The sequence below is a fragment of the Sus scrofa genome, chromosome 9 (genome assembly GCF_054392235.1).
Source record: "Sus scrofa isolate SSC_HxYL_T2T_F1_AM1 chromosome 9, Sscrofa_HxYL_maternal_Yorkshire_Landrace_v2.0, whole genome shotgun sequence".
In the NCBI taxonomy this organism is placed as follows: domain Eukaryota; kingdom Metazoa; phylum Chordata; class Mammalia; order Artiodactyla; family Suidae; genus Sus; species Sus scrofa.
The window spans coordinates 94,441,005-94,453,651 of NC_139391.1; the positions used below are offsets into that span (position 1 = coordinate 94,441,005).

Here is a 12,647-nt window from a genome sequence, read left to right on the forward strand (position 1 = left end):
GAGGCGGCCGCAAAGTCTTTGTGTGCGCGGGCACCGCAAGAGACAGCTCGGCCTGCAGCCCAAGGGGGACAGGCGGCGGAAGCTTGGGCTCGAGGGGAGACCTGACTGCCGCCCCAACCTTCGCTGCAACCCGCCGGCGGACGACGCCGCTTGCCAGCGCCGAACCCTTCCAGGGGGTCTCGGAGGGTCTTTCTAAGAGCAGCCTGCACGTCGATGAGAGGAGCGAGGAAAGAGGACCTAGCGTTTAGAAAGGCTCGTTAATTCTCCTGGGCTCAAAACCTCCCGCTGAATTCACTAAAAAGAGAATGAGGGGAATTGGGGGCAGACCTCAACCTCGAACCCCGAAGGGGAAGGAGAGGGCGCCTCCGCCGTTCGCTCTTGCTCAGCAAGAAGTGTTCGTCTAAAAAATAAAGTTAGGGAGTGAGCTTGAAAGCCCCAGTAGATGGGCTTGAAAGAACAGTGCAAAGCGGCACTTTTGAACGGCCTCTTTATTCCCGGTTCTCAGTCATCCCAAGCTCTCCTCGCTGTCCCTAGAGCTCCAGAAGCCCCGACTCTCGTTGGGAACCAAAGCAAAGTGTAAAAGGCTGCTTCCTCACCACCCGAGACTACGCAGAAAATTAAATTAAATTAAACACGCGCCCAGGGACCAAAGAAAATAGATCCCCCTCCCCCCCGCTAAGCAAATCAACACTCTGCGCTCAGGCAATGCAGCCAACCTAAGGAGATGGCCACTGACGCGCATCCCCTTAAACCGCAGCGTCTGGAGCCCGGGACAGCGAGGAATTACCGGCTTTCCTTTAATCCGGAAGCAGGGAATAAACAAGGCGACAGCAAATTCTAAACCTTAATTTTTAAACAACAACAATTGTATATTGAGCAAAGTCTTTAAAAGATGTCACCCAGAACGACAGTCCTAACTTTAAAATCAGTACACTGCACTTCTTTTGTTTTCTTAACACAATTTTCTTTAAAAAGTGATAGAATTAATCCGCTGGGTTCTTCTTTAAAGGGGGGGGGGGGAGCAAACAACTATAGAAACCATATTTTTAAAAAGAGATAGAGAGACTCGATCATTCCAGACTTTTTTTAGGGGTGTAGGTAGAAATAATAATCCCTGTTTGGCCCGAAGCAGCAAAAGCCAGCAGGTTGAAAACCCCCGTTTGTTCAAAATGCCTGCATCAAATTAACCCCTCTTTGAGGCTATTTGTATGAAAAACTGAGCAAAATGTAGAGCTTTTTTCATTATAATATTTATCTCTACCATTTTAGGCAGCCAGAGAATAATCAAATCTACACTTTTTTCCCTCTAAAGTTCCTGCCTTAATTTACTAGCCTAAGACAATCTGACCTTTGAGCTAGTCCTCGAAAATAAAATGTTTATTTTAAAAAATTCCTCCACAGGCCTTCTGTAACATTCCATTCAATAATCTCACCAGAAGATCTTCAGGGAGATGAAAATGTTGATGGCAGGATTATCGATCTGTCCACTCAGGAGTCCAGTCTCATCACCTGCTTTCTTTAATTTTTAATTTCAGCATTGTCCCCAAGGGAAACCCAGTTGAGAAGTTATTCCAAGATTGGGTAAGAAGAGAGTGGAAGGAGAGCAAACCCAACCAGAAACTTTATAAATATCAGTTTATATAGGAGAGTAACTCAACGCATATTCTTAAATTAAGTTTCTAGCATAAAATGTTTTTGTTGATAGTCCAACTTCAACAAATTAGTCAGGTCATTAAGCAAAAGAAATCATCTATAAAGAAGCTGAGCTAGAAAAGGAGATAAGGAAGAAACACTCAAGTTTGGGGAAGAAATGAAACAGGTCAACAGAAAAGCTGGACTGAGCAGCAGCCCTATTCCAGTCTCCAGAGGGTGGGGAGATATATGCTGGCCTGACCTCTGGGTCAACAACTAGTTTAACTCTACCTTGATCTGAAGACTGGAAGCTTGTTCCTTGGTTCAAAGTGAGACCAAGTCTTTGGCTTCATTTGAGTGATCCTGCAGGCACTGCAAAGAGGTGCTTTAGCACAGATAAAGCAGGGAAAAACCACAGTTTTGCACTTCATCACCTAGCCTCCAAAAAAATGTTCATTCCCCAAAGGGAACCCTACCCATCCTGCAGAAAATGAATCCAGAAATACTGCTCAATAACCAACAAGTCAAAATAAACCAAAGCTAGAACCAGAAGGAGGAGGAGCCAGGAGGAAAGTGAAAGTTTGAACATCTATACCACAGAAAAATCTGTCCTCATTCATCCACCCCGAAGAAATCTTGCAGACAATCTCTCTCCTTGTCATCACCCACTCCATAAATCAAATGTGATTCTGTATGTAATGCAGCTGATATTATAAATGTACCAAGCAGCTTTCCTCTTACCTGCCACTAATTTAACTCCTTCAGAACTGGTTTCTCCGAATCCCTCAGCACTGCATCTTTCAATTAAAAAAGCAACAACACTTAAATTGTGTTCTGCGTGTTATCCCTAGGAAGAAAGTGACAGAAAAAGACTATTTTACTTAAAAAAAAAAAACATTACTTACAGCTATAGCATATCAAAGAATCAGAGCTAACTTGCTTGCCTAAAACCATAGGGATTGGAGGTCTCAAACATCTGCATAGGCAGCAGGATTAAGATACTTTGCTACTTGCCCACAAACTGCTTTGTTCTAAAGTATTTTATCCCTAATTACTTTTTTCTTCTAAATTTAGAGGATTTATAGTACTCCATATTTTTTATTGTTTCTATGGATAATAAATTTTCCAGTTCACAATATATACCAAGGTTTAAATTAGGGTGGGGAAAATGCAAACAGAAAGAAAGAAGCTAAACTTAAAAGAATCTGAACACACTAACTTTTTATTCAATTTGTTTCAAAATAATATTAATCTAATAGTGAAGAAGTTTGATATAACAACAATCAACATTTAAAGTATTTTATGTTTCAAAGTATGGCTCAAGAAACACCCATTGCTTAAATGCACTTAGACATAAGAAGACAATATTTTTTTATTGGCATCATTGACACCTATGAACAATAGCCTAGTAGATAGATTAAGGTTTAACCTTCCTATTCTTTGGTGGCTGTTTAGAGACTTTAAAAGAACAGATAACTCATTTCAACAGGAATGTACTACTGATATTTACCTCTACATAATCTTTAGCTAAGACATGGAATGCCAAAAACAAGCTTTTGTTAGCTTGACCTCCTCCACCCCCTAACAACAAAAGTTATCCCCAAACCCATGTTTTTATTTTAGATGTATTGATCTTTCAGTGTAAGGCTTGGCCTTTTAAATACCAAATGCAATCCATGGCCAACAACCTGACTCCTTCTGAAGAGTGAGAAGGAAGCAGAACAGAGAGATTCCTTTGAATTGTTTGGTGACTTAGTACAAATTTTAAGAGGTCCGTAAATCTTGATGCTTTGAGCTAAATCTACTGGTAATAATTAATTATATTTCTTAGACACTATAGTTTTTATCTTGGTAAATAGAGAAAACACAGCTTTGCCAAACATATCATTCCATCTAAGTAATATCTTAAAGGCAATTATTTAAATATTACCACAAAACAGGGTTATATTTTGTTTAAATTAGACATTTAACTGAAGATAAAATGCAAATGTCCATAGTTTAAAAAGGAAAAAAAAAAAAAACAAATTAACTGGCCTAGTCTTTTATCTGAGTTTATTAATACCATTTAAAATATTACAAATAAATCAATTACATTTCATGCATTTAAAATGCAATTCTAAAATGTTCCAGAGAAAGGCTTTTCATTTCAATGTGAAATATCCAAATTATTTCAACATTACAATGAGCAATTAGTTTGCATCATCTGCAAACATTTAAATGTAGTGTCAGGAGTGTTTATTAACAGTTAACAATATTACCTTCAGGAAATACACAAAGGCCAAAGTTAGCTGAGTTTCACTTGGACAATTTATTTAACACATGGGTTTTGGCAGACCCAGTTATTATGAAATATAGGAGAACTCTCACTTTAACTATGCCTGAACTGCCAGCAAATGCAAATAAGTACATGCTCCATTAAATTGTCATCCCACATTTATCAAATATTGTCTTAGTTACAGTTTGATACCTATCTAAATTCATATTCGAGCAAAACTAGGCCCCGAAAGTGCGTTTGTGGCTCTGCACCTCCAGAAGTGAGTTCAAAAAACCTACAGCTCATCAGAACTGCAAGAATAACTCTTAATATTTTCTCGTGACAAAAAAAATCAAGTTTACTTCAATATATCTTCAAATATTTACCGGAAGTAATGTACAAGAAAAATACTATACAAAATCGTCTCCTGGACAACTGCACCTCACACCGGTACACTGGTGGAGTTATAGTTAATTGATAACTAATCTAGAACGATTCTCCAGTTGTACAAACCATTAGGTTCAGATATATCTTACAAAGTCCCCCCCCCATTTTCCCTTTTGGCATTTAAACTACAGCCTCTTCTGAAATAAACGATAACTTCTTCACTTTTTTTTAAGTTTAATCACAAAAAAGTTAACCCTAAGAATCTTTAACGAATTGTAAGAATTTACAGAAATGAGTACTATACAAATCGATGGCTGGACTACCGAAAGAAAGAAAGGAAAGAAAAGAAAGAAGGAAAGAAATGAAGGAAGGAAGAGAAAGAAAGAACAAGAAAGATTATGCTCCGGAGTGGCGAAAAACGAGGTAGAGGACGACAAACAAGGAAATAGTTAATCTGGTCTCACCGGAAAGGGGTATTTTGCATAAGAAAAAGACACCTACCCTCACCCCACCCCCACCCCAGAAGTTAAGTTAATGCGATCAAAATAACTTTGGGATCAATATTAGCACAGTTTCGAGAGAAAGACTTGCTCACTGCTAGAGGGAGAACTATCTAGAAAGGAAACTAAGTGGAAGGATGCTGCTTTTATCTTTAGTTTAGTTTAAAAAAAAAGAAAAGTTATAAAGCTCTAAGAGGGCTGCTGCATCAATTCGCCAAGACTGCCCTTAACTGAAACTTGTATGGGTTCCACCTCAGGGAACAAAGAAAAAGGCAGAGCTGACAGCTGAAGAGCTAAACTAGGCAAACTCCGTGTTCTCTGTGCCCCCAGATGGGCACCGACGGCTCCGCGCAGGGCGGGCAGCAGCGTGCAGCGGCTAGAAAGGGCGCTCAGCAGCCGAGAAGCCTGAGGCCGCGGTTCTGGAGGCAAGTCGTCGGCTGCCCTGGCAGGGAGGCTCTGGCCGGGCCTCCTGCCTCGCCTTCCGAACGGCGCCGCTCAATCTGACTCAGCGGAGTTGTTCCCGCCAGTGCCGAGGCCCCTGGTCTCCCAGGCACTGGATCGGTTCAGCTCTACCTTGAGCGGCCGCCTCCCTCTCAAGTACCCGTCACAGCTGGGGTCGTCGGAGGGTGGAGAGGACCAGGATTACAGGCCCGGCGAGGCGCCGGCTTGGGCTGTTATGGGCTCCGCCAGGGTTACCCAGAGGAGTGGGACAGCCAGGGCCCGAGAGAGCAACGCGTGTTACTTACATGTCCATATCCCCTTTACAAAGTTAAGTCACAGAAGGAGTTAAAAGAGAACAGGACAGAGACAGAGACAGACCGAGTGAGCAGGGTGCAGTGGAGAGAGGCTGGAGCTGGGCCCAGGACCGACAGGGCCCAGCGGACAGGGGTGGGCGGGGGGTCGGGGAGAGGGGCCAGGGCGGGGTGCGCGTCACTCCAGGCCATTGCGGTGCCCGGGCTCGGGGGGCTGCAGCAGCTCCGGGGAGTGGCAGGGCGGGCTGCCTGCGGTGCTGTGCTCGCTGTCGGTGTCGCTGCCCTTCTTGCCGCCGCTGCCCGATCCCGCGGAGCCGCCGCCGCCGCCGCTGTGCGTCTTCACGTGCTTGCTGAGGTGGTCGCTGCGCATGAAGCGCTTGTTGCAGACGGGACAGGCGAAGCGCTTCTCGCCGGTGTGGGTCCGCAGGTGCCGCTGCAGCTCGTCGGAGCGCGTGAAGCGCTTGCCGCAGAAGAGCCAGTTGCACACGAAGGGCCGCTCGCCCGTGTGCCAGCGCAGGTGCGCCTTGAGGTGCGACGTCTTGCCGTACACCTTGCCGCAGCCTGGGATGTGGCAGCTGTGCAGGCCCTTACGCCGCAGGCTGGCCCCGGCCGGGCCCAGCCGCTCGGCCTCCTGGCAGTTAGGGCAGTCGCAGGTGGCGCGGCCGGAGTAGCGGCGGGCGGAAGAGCGCGGAGAGCCCCCCAGCGGCGCCGACGGCCCCGCGCTCAGCATGGAGCCCCCAGCGCCGGCCAGCGGCGACGGGGCCGAGTCCGGGTAGGAGCCGGGCAGCACCGGTTTGAAGCCGTCCATGAGGTGCTGTCCCGCGGGGCTGAGCAGATGAGAAGAGGCGCCGCTGCTGAAGGCGGAGTGGCTCAGGCCTGAGTAATCCGAGTTGTAGCCTCCGAGCGGCGAGTGCAGCGAGGTTTGGAGCCCCCCGGCGGCAGGGTGCAGCGAGCCGGGCAGCGCCGCCGCGCCATTTGGGTTCTGCACGTCGATCCAGCCCGCGCCCACGTCCCACCAGCTGGAGGCGCCGGCCGAACCCACGTCGCCTGCGGCTCCCAGGCCGGGGTGCGAGGGTTTGAACCACGACTCGTACGGATGCGCCATGCCCACGCGCGGGTAGATGCCCTGCAGGCCGTCCACCGAGGTGTGCACCTTCGAGATGAACACGGGCTGGTGGGAGCCGTCCTGCGAGTGCGCCGAGGAGCCGCCGCCGCCGCCGCCCCCGCCGCCGCTGCCGCCGGATACGCCAGGGGCCTGGAACACCGAGTAGTCGTTTGCGAAGGGCGAGCTCGAGGCAGCGGCGGCGGCGGCCGCAGCGGCGGCGGCAGCGCTGCTGGAGGTTAGGGAGAAGGCGCTAGAGCCGGGCGAGCCGCCGCAGCTGAAGGAGTCGGACACCAGGGCCGCGGCCGCCGCCGCTGCCGCCGCCGCCGCCGCCGCGGCCGAAGACGAGCCGCCGTTCCTGGAGGCTCCTGACACGCCGAAGCTTGAAAGACTGGAGCCCACCACGTTGCAGCTGCCAGAGGAAGAGGACGAGGAACGTTTCCAGGGGTGGAAGCCTTTGCCGAAGGAAGATGAGCTGTCCGAGAGGGAGGAGGGAGACGGGCTGGGGCTGCCGATCTTATTACAGGTAGCAGCAAGCATGGCCAGAGGAGTCGATCCCAACCTCGGTTCTTCCTGAGAGAAGAGAAGGGATGGGGGAGGGGAGGTGGGCAAAGGGCCGGTAGGGGAGGGAGGGAGGAAATGTGCATCAGGCCTCTGGTAACCTCCAAGACGCCCCACTGCACCCCATTTCTCGCTGCGGCGCGCCGCCACCAACTCACCTGGCTCCCCCAACAGCCCCGGCGCCCGGCTGCTTCCTACTCTACGGAAGGGGACAAGTTTGGTTGCTGGCGTCTGATTCGGGAGCAAAGCGCCATGCTAAGGAAGAGTTTGACAAGTATTCTCACCTAAAACAACACTCTCGAGGACACAAGACCCCAGGCACTTCGAAACAAGCAAGCAAGCAAAAAGTCCAGATTGGGGAGGAAACAAGATTCCTTTGCGGAGAATCCTGGGGAAATACCACTAGATTGCTTTTACGAGCGCTACCCCTGTAATCCACAGAGAGCTTTGAAAATCCTGTTCCGGTCCCCAGAAACCCATCCTGGGTTGTCTCTCCCAGGCCAAAAGACAGAAGACTACAGGGCTCGCTCTTCCTGATTTTCTTAACCAAAAAAAAAAAAAAAAAAGAGTCTAGAATAGTTAAGAGAGAGACGGGTTCAACGTACCTGCAAGACAAGGCGGGCTGCGGAATTTTTTAAGGGGGAGAGGGAAATCTGCAGTTTGCCCAGGAGGAAAAACTTGCTTTCTTTACCCCCGAAATCGTCGCACGTAAAATGGGCTGGGCGCAAGTCTCCCGGGCGGGGAGCGGCCGGGCGCTGCGAGGTGGCTTGTCTAAATGCCCTTCGAACCTTTCCCTGCGCCGAAAAAAGTGACTCTACCCCCCTCTCCCCCTCTTCCTTTTCTCCAAACTCACTTGTATTTAAAGGTGGGGGGGAAGCTCTCAATAGAGACTGATAGCCCGTGGCCTGGCCGGGGCGACTTTAACCCCCTCCGATAGGCAATAAAAGGAAACTAATTAAACCAGCAAGAGAAAATCCTGAGACTCACCCCTAGAAGTGAAGTTGCCATCACACAAAAGTGCCCTCCTCCTCTCAGAGGATCTTTTTTATATTGATAAATCAGAGGCAGTGTTTTTTTTAGAGGTGTGCAATACAATGATCAGTTCCGCCCATTCCACCACAATTGTAGCTCCCTCTCCGGCTTTGAAGTGCCGCGGAGGCGCGGCCAGCCAATCTGCGGCCTCGCCGGGCCGCGCCGCGCGCGCGCCGTGAGGTCATCGGCGCCGCCGCCGGCCGCCGCAGGGGGCGGGGGGAGCTGTAGAGGGTGGGGCGCGGGCGACCGCGTTTGTGTTACAAAGCGGGTGTGTGTGTGTGTGTGTAACAGTGTAAATGTGTAAGTGTGTAACCAAGCTGAGAAGACTATGCAGACTGAGTGGTGGGGGAGGACCTTGGGGAGGAGAGTTTGGCAGTGTAACTGTGACTGTGGGGTGTGGGAGGGGAGGGACAGTGCGGAGACGGAGAGGGGTTTGTGAGTGACAATTTAACTGCCTGTGTGACAAAAGGGGGTAGAGGGACAGATCAGTAAAGTGTTGAGGGGAAGGGTGTGAGCGTAGTGTAGCTGAGTGACAAACCTAGGAAAAGGGACGGTGTGTAAAGGGGGGTGGTGGTGTCTTGAGTGTGTTTGGTGTTGGGGGAAAGGAAGGAGTGTGAGTGTGAATTTGTATGTGTGAAAGAGGAGGGAGGGTGGATGAGTGTGTGTGCGCGTGACGTGGGAGAGAAGAAGGCTGTGTGTGTTTGTGTGAGAGAGAAGAGGGGGCCGTGTGTGCTTGTATGGGTGTGTGTGCAGCCAGCCCGGGGTGGAGAAGAGGCACTGTGTGGTAAAGTGTGCGTACATAAAAGACATGGCGATGTGAAGAGTGAAACTGCGAAGTTGAGTGAGGCTGAGTAAATATTCACAAACGCTATCACTGTCGCCAACTTCCTTGGATTTCTTGTAGCTCAAATCTTGAGTGGTTTTTTTTAAAAATTCATTTCTTAAACACTGTCACTACATTTTGAAAGAAAATCCTATTAATACCTTCGTCTCCTTTCCTGGCTCTAGGATCGAAGGGTAGAAATTTGGCAAGGAGTAGTTTTAGCGCGGCGTTAGGGCGTGTGTGCGCCTGCGTCAACTAGTTGTTACTTTAACGCGGTTGCTTTTTTATTCCCTCGGAGGTGGGATTGGGTTTTGGAAGTCTCTCTCTGGGGGAGGGGTGTGTTTGTCCCGTGGCGATTTAGTAAATTTCAATACAAAAGACTTAGATAGAGAAGGGGGTGAGTATTGCTTTTTCTTGGGTTGAGAAATTGAGGAGAGTTTTACGGAATTTAGAAGTTTTCACAGGAAATCCCACTGCCTTTTTCTGAGAAAGAAAAAATCAGGATTTTGAATGAAATCTGAGTTTTATTTATCTGAGAATAGGGACAAGCTTTTGACATATTTTGGACCACATGTGTAGAGGTGTCCTGTGTCTAAGGGAGTTTGGGTCAGATATCCATTAGTGCCTATGCATGTCAGTAGACACTCAGTTCAATCTCAGTGGGTTTTAGAACTTGCTTGCCATTTGTGTTATTAGTTGCCTCAAAAATGCGATTATAATTTGACTGCCACCTCAAGGGAACATCTTGAACTACAGAAAGCACCACAGCAGTGTAACAGAAAGTCTATAGCCCTTGGAGCCCTATTGAATATTCATATATTTTAAAAAGTAATTCATATTTTAAACAATTATGAATGCTCCCAGAAATCTAATTTTTAAGTCAGAATTGACTAAAATCTGAGAGATTTTAGATTAGAGATTTAGATTTTTCTCTCAGTTACTAGCTGAGAGAAATATTTTGTTTTGACCTGGGAAATAGTATTATTTTATTGTTGTTTTGTGAGTCTTCCTCAAGTACATCACAACTTCTGGAGATGTGGAGGGCAGGGGCAGGGCGGGGGGTGGGGGGGGGGGGGAACCCTCCTGGGATTTACTGAACTCCAAAATCAGGTTGAATCATTTCTGTAAGTTTCAATGAACAGAGTTAAGTCTGATGTTTGTGGTCTGAGTGTGTTTCTGACCCCTTTTTAACACTGTTGGGATATTGACTGTACATCATATCTATTGATTAAGGGGGTAAGGTACAATCTCATACTTTGAAGTAAGTGTGAAGTAAATTAATGAACTGCTTGCTTTCTCTGAAGGCTGACGCTTACCATAAATGTCGTGTTTCTCCCTGCAAGCCACTCTGAATGATTTTAGCGTGTTGAGAAGGCGTGACAGGCCAGCCCAGAAGGAGGAAGGGGTGGGGGAAGGAGGGAACTCTGTTTAACAAATAAAAGAGAATTAACTTCATTGCTTTGGTCTCCTTCTATAATGATATGCATTTTAAGGAACTAATATACAGTTGTTCAAATTTGGGGTTTGATTCTAATCAATACCATCACCCTCAAAGGTGGAGAAAAAAAGCTTTTGAGGGACAACTCCCTCCTATGAATAGTTATTTACTTTATCTTCTTATCCTCCTATCTCTGGTAGGAAGTGAGGCAGGACTATTGAAAAGTTAAACGCTGATTCTGAGAGTAAATAGAAGCACTAACCACTGTTTCCTTTAAAAATGCTAGGAATTAGAAAAATTCGGCATCATGTGACTACAGTTTTGAGCTATATACGTCTAAGATTGTTTTTATATAAATTCACTTTAGAATCGTATGTAATTCTACCTATGACAATGGGTTACAATGCTGGTATGGATTTAATGAATACACTAGATTCTTCAATTTGCATAAGGTTGGCTTGCAGCATTTGGGGATTTTCACAAGGGTTGTATCTGCATCTTTAGCAAAAAGTTTTCATTTATATGTATATATTTGTGTTTTCATATATATGAATATATATATTAGTCAAGGGACATTTTTTCTTATCCCCCTCCCCCTCCCCCCCAAGAAGTGTTTAGCGTTTGTCATAAGGCATAAGACCCAGAGTTAAAATGGAAAGGCAGAGAATTATAAAACTAACCAAAAATTAAAACAGCAATGATCTTGCTTCTGTCTTCAATGCAACTGGTCTTAATGGCAGCTCTTTCTCCACTTTGAAGAAGTGGCTGTATTATTTTTGAATCCCCCACAGGAGGGAACAGCTGTAATCTTATGTAGATACAGCCTGTCCGGCAAAGCATTTCTTAGCACATACAGTTCAGTTTACCTTTAATGAAATTGATCATTACTCTTGAGTATTTACTGCAACAATATAGCGGTTTGGAAGGGGAAGAAAGATAGGAAATGTAGGTTTTCTGACATTAATTAAAAGTTTCCCCCACCTCTTAAGAAGTTTAAAGAGCTGGCAGGGAGAGGGGTAGATGGATATTCTGCTGTTTCTTGCAAACCTGTGGTATCCACTTTCAATAAAGCTAAAATCTATTAGCATTCTGTATGCATCTGCAGCATAAATTTCATTTGAATTTCAAATTTAATAAACCAGGAGGTTTTTAATCATCCCTGGTTTTATTTGTTTGATATTAACATGCTTATTGACCGGGTCTGGTGACCAGTTTGATCATTACAGGACAGCAAAAAGTTAATTAAAACGACCACAGCCCCTTAATCATATCATCTGTCTCATCCATGTCGCTCTCTTTATTACCGGTGATGATGGATAGTCTCCCAGATTAATTTCTCTGTTTCTTCGATTTGGACAACAGCTTTTGGGACCTAATTTACATCCTGGGAACAACTTGTTCAAGTATATCTAACACCTTGCAGCTACAATATACATCAACATCTCCTTAGATGGAGTGGAGAAGTGGAGCTTTTTTGCAGGCGGGTCTGAAGTCTAATCAATGCTGCGATTTGGAGCTCTTACGCGTTCACAACCAAAGAAATAGAAGGTCCTAAAAGCAAATTAGAGGTCTCAACCCCTTCTTTTCCTTTTCGGGGAGTGGGGAGTGAAATATGCCTCTGTTGTTTGGTTAAATAGATTAAAATGTGTAGATAGAACGACAAGTAAATAAAGCCATTTGTAACCATTAAGTACAATTAGGGATTTATAGTCGAAAACATCAAAGTTATTCAGTCTTTCAAGTGTCCGGCAACACATCTACACCAAATAAGGTTTTGAACCTGTTAAGTGTGGTCCGGTAAATACAGAGTGCTTAAAAAGCCAAATAGGAAAAAGAAAAAATGCACATGAACTATACAGGCGCGTACCTACGCTGGGTACGTTTAAACCGGGCTCTTCGCATCTCGGTTTCCCGAGCGTTGGTAGGGACGCGAAAGCTCTGGAAGCTCATCGACCGGTGCCCGCTAGAGACCCAGGTGTCCTGATGGGCACCTCTCTCCAAACTGGGAGACAAGCCTCCAGTCCTGGCCACTGTGCGGGGGACCTTGCGAGCCGACGCGCTGGCTACTAAATAAAGCGTGAAGAAGGGTGGGGAGCGAGCGGAGCGCCGCCGGCAGCTGCGGGGAGGAGCGGGCTGGGCCAGGTTGGGGGTGTCTCCTCGCCCGGA

General features: G+C 46.8%; 1 protein-coding gene across 5 annotated transcripts; it reads right to left on the minus strand.

Moving 5' to 3' along the window:
* Positions 1-2,838: 2,838 nt before the first annotated feature.
* SP8 (Sp8 transcription factor) lies at positions 2,839-8,337 on the minus strand. Of its 5 annotated transcripts, XM_084978458.1 has the most exons (4): positions 8,176-8,337; positions 7,347-7,443; positions 6,974-7,200; positions 2,839-6,856 (listed from the first exon to the last, which is right to left on the minus strand). In XM_084978458.1, the coding sequence occupies exons 3-4, from the start codon at positions 7,165-7,167 to the stop codon at positions 5,704-5,706; spliced, it is 1,347 nt and encodes a 448-aa protein (XP_084834584.1). In that variant the 5' UTR covers positions 7,168-7,200; positions 7,347-7,443; positions 8,176-8,337; the 3' UTR covers positions 2,839-5,703. The 5 variants fall into 5 exon arrangements, with proteins under 5 accessions (XP_084834584.1, XP_084834583.1, XP_084834582.1 ...); XM_084978457.1 differs by lacking the exon at positions 7,347-7,443; XM_084978456.1 differs by having other exon boundaries at positions 2,839-7,200.
* Positions 8,338-12,647: the final 4,310 nt, after the last annotated feature.